This window comes from Mytilus edulis, chromosome 2 (genome assembly GCF_963676685.1).
Source record: "Mytilus edulis chromosome 2, xbMytEdul2.2, whole genome shotgun sequence".
NCBI classification, from domain to species: domain Eukaryota; kingdom Metazoa; phylum Mollusca; class Bivalvia; order Mytilida; family Mytilidae; genus Mytilus; species Mytilus edulis.
The window spans coordinates 79,317,350-79,337,109 of record NC_092345.1 but is presented as its reverse complement, the minus strand read 5'-3'; the positions used below and the strand labels follow the sequence as shown (position 1 = coordinate 79,337,109).

Below are 19,760 nucleotides of genomic sequence, written 5' to 3'. Positions count from 1 at the left end.
ATTATTTAATGGTATTCAAAACATTGTAGTGACATTCATCAAAAGCCAGTGGTATTTTTTTTTAATTTATGCTTGACTTGAAATACATGAAATGTGTTTGTCGACTGTTTTTCTTTACTACAGTTTGACTTTCTTAGTTTTTTTTTCCATATTAGATTATGACAGGACAACATGTATCTACAGTGTGAGAAGATGGAGACATACCTAGTATTTTGTTTGAACGACTTCACAAATTTGCTGTTGTTTATATTTTCTTTCAAATTGGTATTTTATTTATTTATAAATATGTTTATAAAATCAATGAAAATAAATACAATTCGTTTATTTCATTTTCATAAGTTCGCGTCATTATATTGATAACAAGTATGTGTATTACCTGGGAAGGCACTAATTTCGCCAGGAAGTTCATTCGTTACAGTGGACCCATCTGTAGAAGAACTGCTGGAACCTATTCCAGGAAACATGTCTACATTTGAAGGTACAATCTGATTTGCACTCATGTCAGCGTTAGTTTGTCCTCCTGGAAAGGCTCCGACATTAGAAGGTACTACTCCACCACCACTTCCCGGAAATGCCCCAACACTGGAAGGCATAGCTCTTCCACCACTGCCTGGGAAAGCTCCGAAATTGGGAGGCATAGGTCTCCTTGCCATGCCTTGAGGTGTTCCGACATTGACAGGCATAGTTCTGCCACCAACTGCACCTGGGAATTGTGAGTTTACTGGTGGAAAGTTTGGGTTAATTCTATTTGTTGCAGCAGCAGCCATTGCATTTGTATTCATTCTGTTTTGTCTGTTCATTGCTGTTTGGGTGGCAGCTGCTAAAACAAATCACTACTATAAACTTCAAGTATATGTCGTTAGTAAACAAATCACTACTATAAACTTCAAGTATATGTCGTCAGTAAACAAATCACTACTATAAACTTCAAGTATATGTCGTCAGTCAACAAATCACTACTATAAACTTCAAGTATATGTCGTCAGTCAACAAATCACTGCTATAAACTTCAAGTATATGTCGTCAGTAAACAAATCACAACTATAAACTTCAAGTATATGTCGTTAGTAAACAAACCACTACTATAAACTTCAAGTGTATGTCGTTAGTAAACAAATCACTGCCATAAACTTCAAGTATATGTCGTTAGTAAACAAATCACTACTATAAACTTCAAGTATATGTCGTCAGTAAACAAATCACTACTATAAACTTCAAGTATATGTCGTCAGTCAACAAACCACTACTATAAACTTCAAGTGTATGTCGTTAGTAAACAAATCACTACTATAAACTTCAAGTATATGTCGTCAGTCAACAAACCACTACTATAAACTTCAAGTGTATGTCAGTAAACAAATCACTACTATAAACTTCAAGTATATGTCGTCAGTAAACAAATCACTACTATAAACTTCAAGTGTATGCCGTTAGTAAACAAATCACTACTATAAACTTCAAGTATATGTCGTCAGTCAACAAACCACTACTATAAACTTCAAGTGTATGTCGTTAGTAAACAAATCACTGCTATAAACTTCAAGTGTATGTCGTCAGTAAACAAACCACTACTATAAACTTCAAGTATATGTCGTCAGTCAACAAACCACTACTATAAACTTCAAGTATATGTCGTCAGTCAACAAACCACTACTATAAACTTCAAGTGTATGTCGTCAGTCAACAAACCACTACTATAAACTTCAAGTGTATGTCGTCAGTCAACAAACCACTACTATAAACTTCAAGTATATGTCGTCAGTCAACAAACCACTACTATAAACTTCAAGTGTATGTCGTTAGTAAACAAATCACTACTATAAACTTCAAGTATATGTCGTCAGTCAACAAACCACTACTATAAACTTCAAGTGTATGTCAGTAAACAAATCACTACTATAAACTTCAAGTATATGTCGTCAGTAAACAAATCACTACTATAAACTTCAAGTGTATGCCGTTAGTAAACAAATCACTACTATAAACTTCAAGTATATGTCGTCAGTCAACAAACCACTACTATAAACTTCAAGTGTATGTCGTTAGTAAACAAATCACTGCTATAAACTTCAAGTGTATGTCGTCAGTAAACAAACCACTACTATAAACTTCAAGTATATGTCGTCAGTCAACAAACCACTACTATAAACTTCAAGTATATGTCGTCAGTCAACAAACCACTACTATAAACTTCAAGTGTATGTCGTCAGTCAACAAACCACTACTATAAACTTCAAGTGTATGTCGTCAGTCAACAAACCACTACTATAAACTTCAAGTATATGTCGTCAGTCAACAAACCACTACTATAAACTTCAAGTGTATGTCGTCAGTCAACAAACCACTACTATAAACTTCAAGTGTATGTCAGTAAACAAATCACTACTATAAACTTCAAGTATATGTCGTCAGTAAACAAATCACTACTATAAACTTCAAGTGTATGCCGTTAGTAAACAAATCACTACTATAAACTTCAAGTATATGTCGTTAGTCAACAAACCACTACTATAAACTTCAAGTGTATGTCGTTAGTAAACAAATCACTGCTATAAACTTCAAGTGTATGTCGTCAGTAAACAAACCACTACTATAAACTTCAAGTGTATGTCGTCAGTCAACAAATCACTACTATAAACTTCAAGTGTATGTCGTTAGTAAACAAATCACTGCTATAAACTTCAAGTGTATGTCGTCAGTAAACAAACCACTACTATAAACTTCAAGTATATGTCGTCAGTCAACAAACCACTACTATAAACTTCAAGTATATGTCGTCAGTCAACAAACCACTACTATAAACTTCAAGTGTATGTCGTCAGTCAACAAACCACTACTATAAACTTCAAGTGTATGTCGTTAGTCAACAAATCACTGCTATAAACTTCAAGTATATGTCGTCAGTAAACAAATCACTACTATAAACTTCAAGTATATGTCGTCAGTCAACAAACCACTACTATAAACTTCAAGTGTATGTCAGTAAACAAATCACTACTATAAACTTCAAGTATATGTCGTCAGTAAACAAATCACTACTATAAACTTCAAGTGTATGTCGTCAGTAAACAAACCACTACTATAAACTTCAAGTATATGTCGTCAGTCAACAAACCACTACTATAAACTTCAAGTATATGTCGTCAGTCAACAAACCACTACTATAAACTTCAAGTGTATGTCGTTAGTAAACAAATCACTACTATAAACTTCAAGTATATGTCGTCAGTCAACAAACCACTACTATAAACTTCAAGTGTATGTCAGTAAACAAATCACTACTATAAACTTCAAGTATATGTCGTCAGTAAACAAATCACTACTATAAACTTCAAGTGTATGCCGTTAGTAAACAAATCACTACTATAAACTTCAAGTATATGTCGTTAGTCAACAAACCACTACTATAAACTTCAAGTGTATGTCGTTAGTAAACAAATCACTGCTATAAACTTCAAGTGTATGTCGTCAGTAAACAAACCACTACTATAAACTTCAAGTATATGTCGTCAGTCAACAAACCACTACTATAAACTTCAAGTATATGTCGTCAGTCAACAAACCACTACTATAAACTTCAAGTGTATGTCGTCAGTCAACAAACCACTACTATAAACTTCAAGTGTATGTCGTTAGTCAACAAATCACTGCTATAAACTTCAAGTGTATGTCGTCAGTCAACAAACCACTACTATAAACTTCAAGTATATTTCGTCAGTAAACAAATCACAACTATAAACTTCAAGTATATGTCGTTAGTAAACAAATCACTACTATAAACTTCAAGTATATGTCGTCAGTCAACAAACCACTACTATAAACTTCAAGTATATGTCGTCAGTCAACAAACCACTACTATAAACTTCAAGTGTATGTCAGTAAACAAATCACTACTATAAACTTCAAGTATATGTCGTCAGTAAACAAATCACTACTATAAACTTCAAGTGTATGCCGTTAGTAAACAAATCACTACTATAAACTTCAAGTATATGTCGTTAGTCAACAAACCACTACTATAAACTTCAAGTGTATGTCGTTAGTAAACAAATCACTGCTATAAACTTCAAGTGTATGTCGTCAGTAAACAAACCACTACTATAAACTTCAAGTATATGTCGTCAGTCAACAAACCACTACTATAAACTTCAAGTATATGTCGTCAGTCAACAAACCACTACTATAAACTTCAAGTGTATGTCGTCAGTCAACAAACCACTACTATAAACTTCAAGTGTATGTCGTTAGTCAACAAATCACTGCTATAAACTTCAAGTATATGTCGTCAGTAAACAAACCACTACTATAAACTTCAAGTGTATGTCGTCAGTCAACAAATCACTACTATAAACTTCAAGTGTATGTCGTTAGTCAACAAATCACTGCTATAAACTTCAAGTGTATGTCGTCAGTCAACAAACCACTACTATAAACTTCAAGTATATTTCGTCAGTAAACAAATCACAACTATAAACTTCAAGTATATGTCGTCAGTCAACAAACCACTACTATAAACTTCAAGTGTATGTCGTTAGTAAACAAACCACTACTATAAACTTCAAGTGTATGTCGTCAGTCAACAAACCACTACTATAAACTTCAAGTGTATGTCGTTAGTCAACAAATCACTGCTATAAACTTCAAGTGTATGTCGTCAGTCAACAAACCACTACTATAAACTTCAAGTATATGTCGTCAGTCAACAAATCACTACTATAAACTTCAAGTGTATGTCGTTAGTAAACAAATCACTGCTATAAACTTCAAGTGTATGTCGTCAGTAAACAAATCACTACTATAAACTTCAAGTATATGTCGTTAGTAAACAAATCACTGCCATAAACTTCAAGTATATTTCGTTAGTTCATGTCTCATTAACTTAGTTTTCATAAAATCATCTTCATTTCTACAGTTATCAATAATCAAATTTGTTTTCAATAAATTATGTTTTAAAAATAGTCTATTAAAAGAAAGTGCAGCTATTAATTCAAAATTTAATCTGAATTTCTCGTATATTTATTTTACAATTTTTATCATTTCAAACGACTGAATTCTACAAAAAAAAAACCTCATAAATATCAAGCATTTCAAAATAGAGCTTGGTATTTTAAACATATTAACTTACCGACATTCGGTGTTGGGAAAGGTCTTTGTCTACTACCAAACATCTGTAAGTTAGCTATATTAACAAAAGGAATGAATACAAGATTTGATAATTTTAGATATATATTTTATTGCCAGAATATAGAAAAAGTACTAACAACACACCTAATTTTACTAATGATTATTGCGAGAAGATAAAGTGATAGGGCTATAGATAATTGTCATATTTTTAAATGGAAATTTAACCATGTTTGTGACATCTTCAAAGCATTTTACTGAACCGATTTGTCAGCAGTTATAACATATCTCAATTTTTTTCATATAACATTTGCATTTTGAATATCTCTCATTGAATTTTCGATATATATAAATACATGTAAATAAAGTTCAACTCCGTTAAAATCATAAATATTAAGAAATTACACATATTTCATCAGCTTGATCGAGTATATACAATTATTCTGGGCGTGTAATTATTGTATATTGTAGAAACATAACTGTTTTTAAAGGATTGCTTTGAACTTAAGCAAAGGGATACAAGGAAGCAAACAATTAACAGTATTCCTTTTAGATACTACAAATGTGGTGATATTTTTTCCTTTCAATACGTTTTACTGTATTTTACTTTTGAAGGAAGAAATTGGGAAATTTAAATACCAATTTGTGTAGAACTGTTTTCTCCAGATGAAAACAAGGTGTATATGAAAAACTTCATACTTTGCCATAGCGTAGTATTCCTAATGTTCAAAAATATAATAAAAATGATAGATCACAACGCATTTTCTCAAGCTCCAGGTTGTGACAAAATGACACATTTTGTATGGATTACACAGTAAAAATTATCATTATGGGGTTAGAATCTAAACTAAATTATAGAATTGTAAAATTCAATAAGAGAAGATAGCTATTTGAAAATGCTTTGAGAATAGAAAAGGTAGGGTCACCGTACGTTTTTCTCGGCTAAAATACAAAATAGGAACATTCCATGTACTAGATTCCTTCAGAAAATGCACTATTTCAGAGTTACGTCCCCTTAAAATGCCAATTTAAAACCATTACAAAAATCAAGCAAAAGTAATCTACACTTGTAATATTTATATATTCTTATAAATTTGTTCTTTAAATGAAAATTCACATTAGTTATCTGCATTCCTGCATCAAATTTCTTTTAAGTAAACAACAGTAGCTCTAAATAAGCTTGTTATTGGCGAAGAAACATATTAAGCAACACTGTTCCAAATTGGGAAGAAATAAAGCGCTCACAATTATGGTATTCAGCCTATTCATTCTTTTTGTACCAGATTTAAGTCAAAAGCCTGTTATTCAGTGGTTATCATAGGTTTTTACCTCGTAAAGTGTTTTAGTATGAAATTAGGACGTTAGTTTTTTTTTAATGTATTACATTTTTTCCTGTCGGAGAACACTTGATATACAATATAGGTTTTGCTCATTGTTGAAATTCTTACGCTGAAAATTAAAATACATGTAGTTTTAATGACGATTACCCAACATCTCTTCTTTTGATATTAGGAACACAAAACAGTGAAATTGATGAATACATATAAGTAACATGCAAATCTAAAAATAGGTATTATCTATTATTGAAATGAAGAAACACAATATAACATACCTTGAACTGGCATCAATCCAAGACGTGGATCTTCAAATAAATAGATAGAACCATAAATTGTTAAAACACAAACTACAGAATTGAAATATAAATAAACCACTTACGTTCGTCATATAATACTTCAAAACTGTTAAGCGTTAAAATTTTAAGGAAAAAAAAGAAATCAAAAACAAATTGCACAGAGAACAATTGATGGTTTTTCCACCCCAAATGCACATATTTCAGTAGATGTATCTCAACTTCAGTTAAAAAATGTCATTTATGGTTTTAAAGAAAAGCTTAGTTTACACTGATTTAAAACTATGGGTTGTCTATCTGTGTGCTTGAAACAAACGAAATAATCATCTGCCTGCTTTGATGGTACATTATATACTTACAGACTGAAGAAAAAGAAGTCGATACTTTGAAAAATGTCAAATGACAATCATTCATGACTGTACTATTCTTGAGACTTTCACATTCAATGTTTACTAAAAATTTGTTCCGGCTTACTTTAGGTCAATTCCGGTTGAAACTTTCAAGGTCATATGTCTTCCAAACCAATTTAAAAGCCTCTATGTTTTGTTTTCGTGTATCGAGATGAAGTTATAACGAAGATCAAATCTAGAACCTATATTAACATGTGAGCACGTCCTCAATTTGTGGGCAATTATTTTATGGACAAGGCCTTGGGTATCTCCTGTTTATTGTATTTATAATCAAACATCTATTTTTCTACTTTCCAGGGGAGAACATTCATATGAAATAACACCGTAACTAGTTAAAAAATATTATTAAAATATAAAAAAGAGAGATAAGAAATAAAAAAATCATTTTTTAAACGAATACTTCAATAAAACATAAACTGACCTCTTGGGTTCATAATAGGAGGAGTTAGTCTGTTTTGTGTCTGTTGTGCTCTTGGAGCATTTAACGCGTTTGATGCACCTGTTATACCAGTGGCTGCTCCTGAAATCAACATAAATATACCATGATGTAAATCAGCTACGGTGCCTCAATAACAGAATAGAAAATCTGAGATGCGCTGCAATACTATTCAAAGTTAACATAGATATTTGAGTATTTAATATTTAATGATATTGAAATTTAAAAAAAAAACCAACATATTTTGGATCCTGTCTTGAGTATGACGTAAACAGATACTGGTATACACCAGCTATGTTTGTTTGTAAACGACGACTGCATGCCGAAAGAAGAATATTGTACAAATGAATCAACATAAGTGCTTTCATTTAAAAAGCATTTAACTTACTGTAAGCTATACTACTTGTAAATAAACACAGCTATATAGTGTTCCATTCTTTTTCAACTCGTCAATAGAATATGTATCGTTTCAGATCTTAAATATTCAGCATGACATTGCTGGAGTATATTTTGAATTTATGTAGTGATATGATATACTAATCGTTGTCTTACCATTTTGTCTTGCAATATTTCGGTTAACAAATCCAGGTGGAAACATTCCTGGAAATCTTCGTGGAGGAAAAGCGCCTCCTGGTGGAGTCATCATACCTGGCATTCTTACATCTGGTCTCCAAAGAGTTCCTGCTCCTAAAAAAATAAATGATAGGGAAAATGCAAGCTATTGTTCATTGGACTGACGGTAAAAAAAAAACATCTTATGTAAACAAAATACGTTAGCACATGCTAAACAACTGTGTGTAAAACTGCACACCGATTTATAATTATCAGATTGTAGGGTAAATAGTCTTTTATTAATCTTGATTCGTTGTGTTTATGTGATTTTATTCATTTTCAATTAAGTTATGTCATATACATTGCACCTTATAAATATGTCCATCTTCTTTTCTTGAAGGCCTTGGACATAAGATTTAAATTGAATGCTTTAAATGTTAAGAGTATAATTGGTTTATCTCTTTTTTTCCAATCAGGATAAGTTCTGATCTGACACATAACTTTTTCATCAAATTGTAGCAATATGTTTAAACAATGTGTCATGCACAAAACCTTTCAAAGACATGTTTAAACCACCGTAAACACTTCAAACAAAACATTTTTTATGATTTAAATTTGAGCTTTAGAGTACTTTAAAGTAGATCGTAATCTATCAAAATTTTGTATTATTAGTTTGATTCGGAAGCATTCACATTAAATACTCGTATTGCAATTGATTCCTTAACTATACACAAACATAGTTACATTCTAAAAAAGAGAAGCACTAGAGTTGTCTGCTTTGAACATTAGAATCACCAGACGTTTGCAATAGCCATATCGAATATGAAAGTTATTTTACTGTTGATCATAAAAAATTTACAATTTTTTGTCTTTGAAGTCAACCTTTGTTTAGTATACTAAATATAAAATTCCAATGTACAGCAAATGTTAAGGAACCAAAAAAATAACCACAAGGTTTATCATTGGAAAATGTTGTTCTAATGTGACTTTTTAATTTGCAAAGACGAACTTCTACTAAGGAATGTTACGGTAACCATCCGACTATTAACATTGCCAAGGGTGAACTTACACGTTGGAATATTGCAGTATTAATCTAACTATTAACGTGAATGTGTTAATTCCATCTGGGAACAATGAACTATATATCTTACTACTGTAGTTACATTGAATATGTGACCTTCCTCCGGGGAACAATACGGTATACATCTTACTACTTTTACCTTGTATAGGTGAACTTCCACTTGGGAATATCCCAGAGAGTTGTCTCCCTGATTGTGGGTCTATAAGGGCAAACGAGGGAAGAGTTCCTGCTGTACTTATTCTAAGGAGGTCTTAAAAACAATTCATTTCGTCTTACAAATTTGCAATATGATAATGCAAATAATACTATTATTTATACACTACATCTCACGGTACGGTGAAAGTTTACAATATACGTTTTTGACTCTCCTATTTTAGTCATATAATTCTGTTTGATGCGAAGTTTTGCTCATGACTTTCTGTAAATACTTCTCGATTATCATAACGATAAAATTCAACTAGAAACATTCATTTCGGATCTTTATCTTCAAAATATCAGAAGTTAAATGCATGTCTTATTTGCCATTCATTTCGGTATCATTATTTCAAAACGTCAACTGCCGAGTAATCTAAAGGCACATAATTTAATGTTCTATTAGGTAACAAAATATCTGCACTACCGTTGAGCATCAAAAGATGTTTCCTTCGTAAAATACATGTTACTTTCATTAACAAAGTAAAAGAAATACCTTGTTGCCCCTGTTGGTTCTGTCCAGCGGCCTGCTGTCTTTGAGCCAAACCTTAAAATATAGTTCGGTAACTTAAAGTTCTCATAGCATTAATAAGCAAAGCAGTTCTCAATGCTTTGTTTTTCGTGTATAGTTTCCTTAGAAACATACACATATGAACGAGGGAATATTGGAAGTCGTAATAGTTGAATATTTTATATTCAGAAAACAATTTCGTAATTAAAAGCAAGCAAGTTATCTTGCTTCAATAATTTAACATACATTGGCATTAAAAATCAGTTTTAAGTGTGATCCTACCCGGGAACACATGCAAATTAAAGACATTTCTAAATCATTTATATTGCAAATATACCTGTCATAAAGGCATTTCCGTTTTGTTGTTGCGCCATAAATTGCTGCTGTGCCATTCTTCTTTGCATAGCTGCGCAAATAAATCTTTTATAGATATGCATTGTTTATTTAATATAAACAAACTTTATTGAATAATTCGAATCGTTCTATTGTGTAAAATTTCTTTATAGTTATTTATTATCAAAGTTTTTTTATAGCTCGTAATTAAGAAATAAATGATAAGAGAAAAAGAAATAGAAAAAACAAGAATCCATTAAAATATATATTTTTCACACCAAGAAACAAGAGAGACTTTATATTTCAGATACTAATTCTCTATTAGAATATAAACGGCATCAATTTCGCTGCAACAGATTTGCCTTTCGACAACTAAATAAATGTACCTTCTGGCTAAAATATTTTAAAGAAATAACTGCTCCAAAGGAAGCGATACATTTGTACGTTGTGCCCCATCACGAGGTATGGGGTATGTTTCTTTTTGATCCTGTCATATTAAAAGATCACACGGATTGGTAGCAATTTTAAGATAAAGACTAACAATATAAGAGAAGTTTGTTTTTCGCACAATTCTGACGAAAACTAAAACAGACAAAACGGTAAACTTTAAAATGAGCCGAAAATTCACGTTATTTCAACAGAATGATTTTCACGAAATTTGTTTGGTTACTCTAGAACAACAATAACTTAATTAAAAATATTTTATAATATCTTTTCCTCGTAACAATATTTATTATTATAATTGGTCAAATGAATTAAAATTAATCCACGAAATGCGGAAACGCCCTATTTCAAAAACAAACGAGTAGTGTTTGCTTCTTGTCGGTAGTGTAAAGAACCCACTGTATCGTACGTAAACAAAAAAGTCAATGGGCAGCAGTATACCGTAACCCTTGGGAGCAGACGTAGAAATATGAATAAAACAATCACATTACATAGTTAAGAGTAAAATATATCACCCAATAATATATATAAAGATATAGATATAAGCATCCCGCTATTAATAAACACACACTCTGAAGTCAGATTGTATCATCCAACTAAACTGGTTTAATAATAAAAAAATTTCCAACTGAAGTGCCAACAGAAGATAACATCACATTAATAGGAATAGGATCCCACTTAAAGGATACGAGTCCAGTGCCCACGAATGAAGTCCCCAAACTAATATTACATCTTTTAAATGTTATATTGTAGCGAGAAGTAAATTTAGTTTGTAGTACATCAGAGTCGGATCCAGTCGTGTTTAAAAAGGGGTTCACAGCCCTGGATAACAAGAGGGTGTCCAACCATATCCCCATTTAAATGCATTGATCGTTAAAAAAAATTTAGGGGGGAGGGGGGGGGGGTGTCCAAATATGAATGTATGTAGTGGTTGATTATTTGAGTAAATGTTTCATGTTACATTTAAGATAATAAGAAAGTGAATAGAAAAGAAACCACAAACGGGGTACACGTATGAGAAAGTAATTAAAATTTGGCAGTCGATATAGGGAATCAAAAATCTAACCTTCGGTTCTGATAAACTGAATTTTAAAAGAACTAATTGGAAAAATAATGTTTTCCCCTTTCAACCTGGTACCTGGCTCATTGTTTTATTACCCACACGAAGCAAATATCGGGCTAGCGTGTCAGTTCAAAGAGATTAGTCACAAAAATTATCTAGCTCCCATTTGAATATTGAAGTAATATTTCTGTAATAAACAGTTCATTTGATAAGTGTTGACTCATATAATGGTGATGAATTTATTTATTGCGATAATTCATCAGTTTAGTTGGATCGTACAAAATAGATTGGAAAATATATTCTTTTAGTAGCAAAGACATGACTTCAAAACTTCGAAACAAGTCAAAGTAGTGAATTAATTATATTTCGAACAAGAGGAGCAAAGCATATAGTATTTGGAAAGGAAATAAGCAATGACAGCACCTATTCACATAGCTAAGAGGGAAAGAAAGATTTCGCAAAGCATCAGCTTTACCAACGGACGAAACAAGTTTGCCTGAAATAGGAAAGTATACATTGCAAAAAGTGTCATATTTTTTATGATCAATATCAAACAAACATCGTAACAGGGTTATGTGTCTAGTACACTGCCACAAACTCTAAAATATATACCAAAAATAAATTAAAAAATCACATGTTTTTCTAAAGGCTTGTTTGTAGAAATAAGTGATCCCCCAAAAAATGAAGTAATAAACGAAAATGTTAAACACTTAAAGTAGTGTAAGAAGTAAAATAAGATTGGAGAAAAGAATTGGACAAATGCCACCTTTATATCTTGATCCTCCTTTCAACACTACATTTTCCGATTTACAAAAATTAACTCTTCGTGCGCATATTGATTTACGTAACTTTTTCATTGAAGAATTATTTAGAAAACTCGATTAACCATAATATTCGCTATCAATTTTTGTTTTGTTTTAATGTGAATGATTTTAAGACCTACCTTGTTGTGAATTTTGTCCAAGTCTTGTTCTCCTAACTGTGACTGCTTGACGTCGATTTACCCCATTTGTTCCACGAGGCATACCATTGGTTCTTTGAACAGCAATACTGGACCCTCTACCAGCACCATTTGTTCTTTGAACTACAGTCCTCGTTTGTTGCTGGACACCAGCTCTTTCACCTTGTTGACCATTCCTTTGAACCGATCTACCTTGAACTCCAGCTCCGTTTAATACCCCTGGTTGCAAAGCAAAAACACTAAGCAGGGAAGAGGCAGGTCTAGTTGACCTTACACCATTTAAATTATTTGTTCTCCCAATATTATTTCTTCCAGCCCTTATATTATTTACAGCTTGATTTGTCAGTACAAGCATTTGACCGTTCTCACCTAAACCTAGACCAGGAAATTGTGTTCTGGATGCTGCCATACCAGCTTGCTGTGCTGCCATGCCAGCTTGCTGTCTCGCCTGTAACTGTGCATTCTGTTGCATTTGTGCTTGTCTCTGTTGGGCAGCAGCCATTGAAGCAGCGTTCATTTGCTGTCCTTGTGCAAAAGGCCTCATGTTAGGACCAAATTGGGTAAATGGTCTTCCAAGAAAAGCACTACCCTGGGTGAATCGTGGAATAGGTCCATCGGAACTAGCAGTCTGTGTAGCTCCTCTCTGGAACTGAGTGAAGGTCGCTCCTTGTGTCAGGTCAGTTCCAGGAGGAGCTGGTAATATTGGAACAGTTACTGTCCTTACGGAATTTGTAAGTCCAGTAGCTGTTCCACCAGCTGCTGTTCCTTCACCAACCCCAGGAGCTGCCTGTCTTGTTTGTAGAAATTGCTGAAATTGTGCTGGATTTCCTTGACCTTGTACCTGTTGGCCTTGACCAAAAACTGGGAACTGTTGCCCTGTATATATACAATTGAAAAATATTAGATCTACGCAATCTAGTCTGATGTTAAATCGACAGGACTTTTATTTCAATCTTTGGACAATATTGAAAAACCAAAAACAATAAAAATTAAAATTAACAAAAACTAACAAAAAAGTTGAAAATAGAATTTGCATAATATGTTTTAAAATGTTTGTTTTAATGAACTGATATAATTTTGCAAATAGTTACTATTTGTTGAACTATTTGTTGTAATGAAAAAATATACAAACGGTATTAGTCTATAGAAACTTTTTTTTTTATCAAAATAATGGTTATACAGATGAATATTCTCTGTGCTTATTGAAAAATAAAAGTATGTATTACCGTTAATTGATGATATCAATCCACATATACAGAAAAGATAAATTAATGATGTCCATTCTTTCATGATCTAAAAAAAATAATAGTGGATCAAGATTAAAAGATGAAATGAGGTATACGTCGGCGTGTCAGCAACTTAACTTCAAGAGTTATGGAAGGCAACTAGGGGACAAAGTTATCAAATGACATCTATAGGATGAAGAACACATAGGGTAACAAACAATCAAAGAACATTTAGAGGACAAAGCAATTAAAGGAAGTATTCAATTAAGGACAAAGTATTCAAATGACATCTAAGGTACAAAGCATATTGAAAGAACATCTATAGGTCAAAGTATCTAGAGGACAACGTAATTAAAGGACATCTAAAGGACAAAGCATTGCAAGAACATCTAAAGGAATAAGCATCGAAAGAACACCTAGAGAACAAAAGAGTATTCAATGGACAACTAGAGGACAAAGCAATTTAGGGAAATCTAGAGGATGAAGTAATCAAAGGACAGCACACTGACTTCAAGTCTGTACATTACACATGGCAAGCTCTTTAAAATTGCCCAGAATCTATAAAAGTTACAAAAAAATAAGCAAGAGACAGAAAAAAATCTAACAGAAAAAATCGAAGATAATATTCTTGACAATTTTTCAAAAAATTAGAAAACATTTATGCATGTCATAAGACAAATTGTTTGAAGGCCCTTTATATTGTTTTTGTAAAAAGATGACATTTAAAAAGACATCTTATGTTGTTGGTTACATGACAATTATCTATACATGTACTTTAAATGGTGTTCAAATAAACAGTTGTCCTACTTGTATATTTAAAGGGGCATTCATTCGAAACGATTTGTTTGATTTAAACATATATATAAATGAAATTTCAAAATTATTCTCCACAATAAGCAGTCAATTTGGTTCAATTTTGTCAAATAAGCTTAAAAATATCGCTTATGTATTATATATACGTCAACAATTTAATCTCATTTGAATCCGTATTCATGGGATCTTAAATAAACCCTAGCTAATGATTGGTTATGCGTGTGCTAAGCATGTTCAATTATACAATATTGAAAAGTGAATCAAAGAAACCACCGGAAAGTACCATTTCGTTTCCCACTAAGACCAACAAAAAATTATACAGATAAAAACAATTATTATTTTTATTATTATTATGAAAGCAAACAGATATAGTAAGATATGATATGAGTGCCAATGAGACAACTCTCCATCAAAATAACAATTTATAAAAGTAAAACATAATTTGTCAAGGTACGGCCTTCAACACAGAGACTTAGCTCACACCAAACAGTAAGCTATAAAGGGCCACAAAACTTACTAGTGAAAAACCATGCAAACGGGAAAAAACAACGGTCTAACCTTTATAAAAACGAGAAACTAGAAACACTGATGAACCACATAAAAATACGACAACCACTGAACAGACCCAGATTGCAAGTGCTGGTCTGTTTATTTATGTATATTGATATCGGGTCAAAGACCATCGGCATTCTTCAGAGGTCATGTCGATGGTTTATTTGTTAGATGGCGTTTAGTTTCCGTTTTGTTATGCTATAAATATGAGAATCTCGAGTCAAATCGGTGAACATGAATTTAAATGTCCGTTTAAACCTGCGTGATAATAGTTTCATTACAATCAAACCGAGAAATACTAGTACTGTGTACATATTTTGGGCGAAATGTAAAAGCCTTTGTATGTCATCAATAAAATGAACATATTGTTTTCTAATAAAAAAGATAATTCAATAAACATGTCTTGATTGTAATGATTTGTTTGGTGTTTCCCCTGTGGTCATTGGATATGTGTACACATTTAACGTAAACATGATCATAATAATGGAGTTCAATCAAATTTTAAGGGGACTTTTTGTATTTTTATATCTATTGTAATTTGTTTCACTCTATGGACAATTAAACTTATACGCATTTTTGGGGTTCTATCGATGTAAAATGTCGTGATGCACATTGATCGCTGTAAAATGTCGTGATACACATTTCAGAACTGATAACCAAATTATATTTATATAATTTTATAAAATTTCCAAATTTTCTTACTTTTTATTTAGTTATTGGATTTCGTTTGAAGTAGGTATGGTTTTTTTTCTTTAAGTCTGTTGTCTCCGTTGCGTATTTTATGTCGCTCTTTTTATATTTGAAAGTCCATATAAACTAGAAAGAAAATAAATCTCATTCACCTCTGTATTCTAGCAGAAAAATATTAAAAGACAGAAGAAATCAATTTGTTTTTGTTAAATATTACATATTTCCCGTGGTAGACCTCATGTCTCAACGCAAGGAACTTAACCACCTCGTACAAAGCTATTTTATTTTGTTTGATTTTGACAAATACAGAAAAAATGTGATAAAGAGGTTTATGGATCACGACACAAGTGATTAATAAGTTTATAAGTAAAATAATCGTTTAACACATTCATCATAAACCGCTTACATCAAATAATAATCTGTTAAAAGGTACATGTAGGATGACAATTTATAATTATGGTCTTATGTATTATATCAACTACATTATACATGTATCTTTTTTTTTGTAGTCCTAATGTCGGTACATTCAAATTGTTTCAGACATCATAAAAAATGTATTCCCAAATGCGCGCAAAATGTTATGCGCCCTTATCGTTGCATTCAAACTGTTTGTATTTTTGTTAAATAAGAAGTAATAATACTATACGTTTCAGGTCTATATTAATGAGTTTAGCAAAATTATAATTTAGGGCCAGTTATATGTGTTATTATATATATATATACCTTTATTTCCGTCAATGTTCTCCAGGTACTGTATACATGTGTATTGCCTATTTATGTTAAGCGATTGATTCTAATGTTAACACATTAGCGCAATCATTATAACATAACAAGGCCATAAAGTGTCCACACAGTGTCATATTTTGTAGCTTAGAATAAGAAGTCAAGAGGTTAAAGAGCATACACCGTTTATATTGATACAAGTATGTACAGCATGTCATGACCTTAGAGTTACGAAATCACAGCAAAATTATGTAAGAAAATGAGGTATCTCTTAATACGCGTATTAGTTACAATACATTTTTCTAAATTTTATATGACACTATTAAATGCATGAAGGTCCCAAATTTAATAGCAAAAAACACTAATGAGTTTTTAAGAAACAAACAAAAACTTAAAATTAGAGTGGCTATTGATATGAACGATATGAACAAAAAACGTCTGTGTTTCTAAGAAACAATAAAAACTTTATATAAAAAATATAGTGGACATCGATTTAAACAAAAAAATCCTTTTCGAGAAAATACTTTACTAAGTTAACTTCATATGTTTTGTGATAAAACGCCATCATAATACAAAATTTACCGTTCTTTTATTGTGTCTATAAGCACTCTTTAGTTTACTGGTGCTATAATACTAAACACTGCCTAAATTGTTAGAGTAATGGTGCTATAATACTAAACACTGCCTAAATTGTTAGAGTAATGGTGCTATAATACTAAACACTGCCTAAATTGTTAGAGTAATGGTGCTATAATACTAAACACTGCCTAAATTGTTAGAGTAATCCCTGGTCCACCGCATTTTGAATTGCAACAAAGTGCACAATTAAAAAGGGTAATTTTACCCGCTTTAACAAAAGTATCAAAATGTAACATATATTGTTACATTCAAATCAAATGACAACAGTATAAATTAGATAAATATTCACCACACGTTATTTGTTACTTAATCTTATTTGAAATTGATAACAATACCAGATTCTTTATTAGAGTTCTTAAAAACTGGTTTTGTGAACAAGAAATAAAAAGTAATTTTCAAAAGATTGATAAATGAGTATGAAAGAAGAAATATAGACTTCGTGTGTGTATTTGTTAACTTTGTGTTGTATCTAATACATGATTATGGGAGTATGTAAACTAAATTGACTTGCGGTATTACAATCATGCTACTTACGATATTACAAGAAAACACATGTAATTTGTTTGTACGACCATTTGTTATTATTATATGTAACAAGTTGTGGGATTTCCTTTATGTGCTTAGCTTTAACCCCTTTCTCTCAAATTAATAATAATAATAACAACACAATAAATAGTATCATTGAATGTTGAGATATTTGAAGAAAAAGAACGAAAAAGAGATTTTCGAGAATGTTTTAAGGTAACTGTAAAAGGAAAACACTTTCGATACATTATTTTAATAACAAATAAATCATTGATCAGAGAACATGTTAACAATCTTAACTTTAAAATTCCGAACAGAAACCTTTGAACCCTTATTGACTTCATTCATAAGATTTATTAGGAATTGATCTGTGATTTTACTATTACAATAAATAAGGAATATTCAAATATAATATAAAACGAAATGTCCAGCTAAACCAAAAGTAAAACCACAAAAATACTGACCTCCGAGGAAAATCAAAACGGAAAGTCACTCACCAAATGACAAAATCAAAAGCTCAAACGAATGGGCAGTTAAATTAATATATACAACTAATCAAAAGCAATCTATGAAAAAACATGTACGTAGAAATACCCTTATGACCGAATGACATTATTTAAGTGACGCACCCCAATCATATACATCAAAATAAAGAACCAGATCTCCCTAAGAAAAAACCAATCTTGTTTGCGTTCAATTGAAATCATTCAAGCGTTAATTGGAACAATCTACATTCAAATTTGAAGAAATTGTAAGCAAATAAGACATTGGCAAACAGACAAATGAAAAACTTTGTGATATTGACAAAAAGTTGTTTTCTTCAACGAATGCCTTGCTCTTAAAGTAAAACTTTCTGAAAGAAAATAAGAAACTCAAAGGGCTGGGGTTGGGTGGTGGATAGCGAATAAGTCTAGTAGATATCGAAATTTCGAAAGAGGAAACACATTGGAACGAAATTTGATAATAATTACAAGAGTTTCCAAACATAAGTAGTACTGGCCTTTCAGCCTTGGACAAGAGGTTATATTAATCATTATATTATGGAAAAAGAGAAGTAATATCGACAATCTGTAGTTTGGACAAAATCCCCCCAAAAAAGTATAACAATGTAAATAAAGTATAATTGAAATTATTCGAACCATGTTTTTGAAAAATTAACTTGACAGTTTCAGAATATGCAAGCAATGTTTTATCAACATCACAAAAAAGAAATAAAAAACTTATCGAGTATTTAAGGTGAGGGAAATTAAAAGGTTTTGCTTTGAATTATTTATAAAATACTTGAATTACATGAAAATAATTACATTCAGAATTTCTTGGTTCCAAAATTTCAAAAATATACCCATAAAAGAATAATTTATAAAAGTGTTTTTATAATACTTCCAATACAACTCAATTATAATACATTTACCTTCTTGTGAGTGATAACTTCCATATTGTGTAAACCTTATAATCACCATGAGAAGACAAGGCACGAGGTATTGTTTTTTTTTCTACATGTACCAATCAATCACTCATCTGCCAAGTAAAGTAATCAAACCATTTTGTTCTCTCGTCATTAAGGTGTTGTTACCAAATTTCGTCGTATAATAAAATGCGACAGTCCATAAAGGGAAAAATGCTGTTACTCAACACTTCCGGAGCATTTTTGTGGATTGTTTCCTGAAATACAAATAAACAACAAACAAGTGACCTCCACACACTTTTCACATTATCACAGTGGTTTACTGGTACAAAGTAAAATCACAAAAATACTGAACTCCGAGGAAAATTCAATCGGAAAGTCCCTAATCACATGGCAAAATCAAATGACAAAACACATCAAACGAATGGACAACAACTATCATACTCCTGACTT

General features: G+C 31.6%; 1 protein-coding gene across 7 annotated transcripts in view; it reads right to left on the bottom strand.

Moving 5' to 3' along the window:
* LOC139513067 (serine-rich adhesin for platelets-like) overlaps positions 1–19,520 on the bottom strand; it is a 36,930-nt gene extending 17,410 nt beyond the window's left edge. Inside the window, exons 1-10 of one of the 7 annotated variants that reach the window (XM_071301188.1) lie at positions 19,314–19,520; positions 13,961–14,027; positions 12,717–13,610; positions 10,271–10,339; positions 9,919–9,969; positions 8,150–8,284; positions 7,583–7,681; positions 6,734–6,763; positions 5,126–5,179; positions 377–817 (exon numbers count right to left, since the gene is read on the bottom strand). In XM_071301188.1, coding sequence (XP_071157289.1) covers positions 377–817; positions 5,126–5,179; positions 6,734–6,763; positions 7,583–7,681; positions 8,150–8,284; positions 9,919–9,969; positions 10,271–10,339; positions 12,717–13,610; positions 13,961–14,027; positions 19,314–19,337 — 1,864 coding nt within the window. In that variant the 5' untranslated portion in view covers positions 19,338–19,520. The remainder of the gene's footprint in view (positions 1–376; positions 818–5,125; positions 5,180–6,733; positions 6,764–7,582; positions 7,682–8,149; positions 8,285–9,918; positions 9,970–10,270; positions 10,340–12,716; positions 13,611–13,960; positions 14,028–19,313) is intronic. The other 6 variants (XM_071301187.1, XM_071301189.1, XM_071301192.1 and 3 more) reach the window with 6 other exon arrangements.
* Positions 19,521–19,760: the final 240 nt, after the last annotated feature.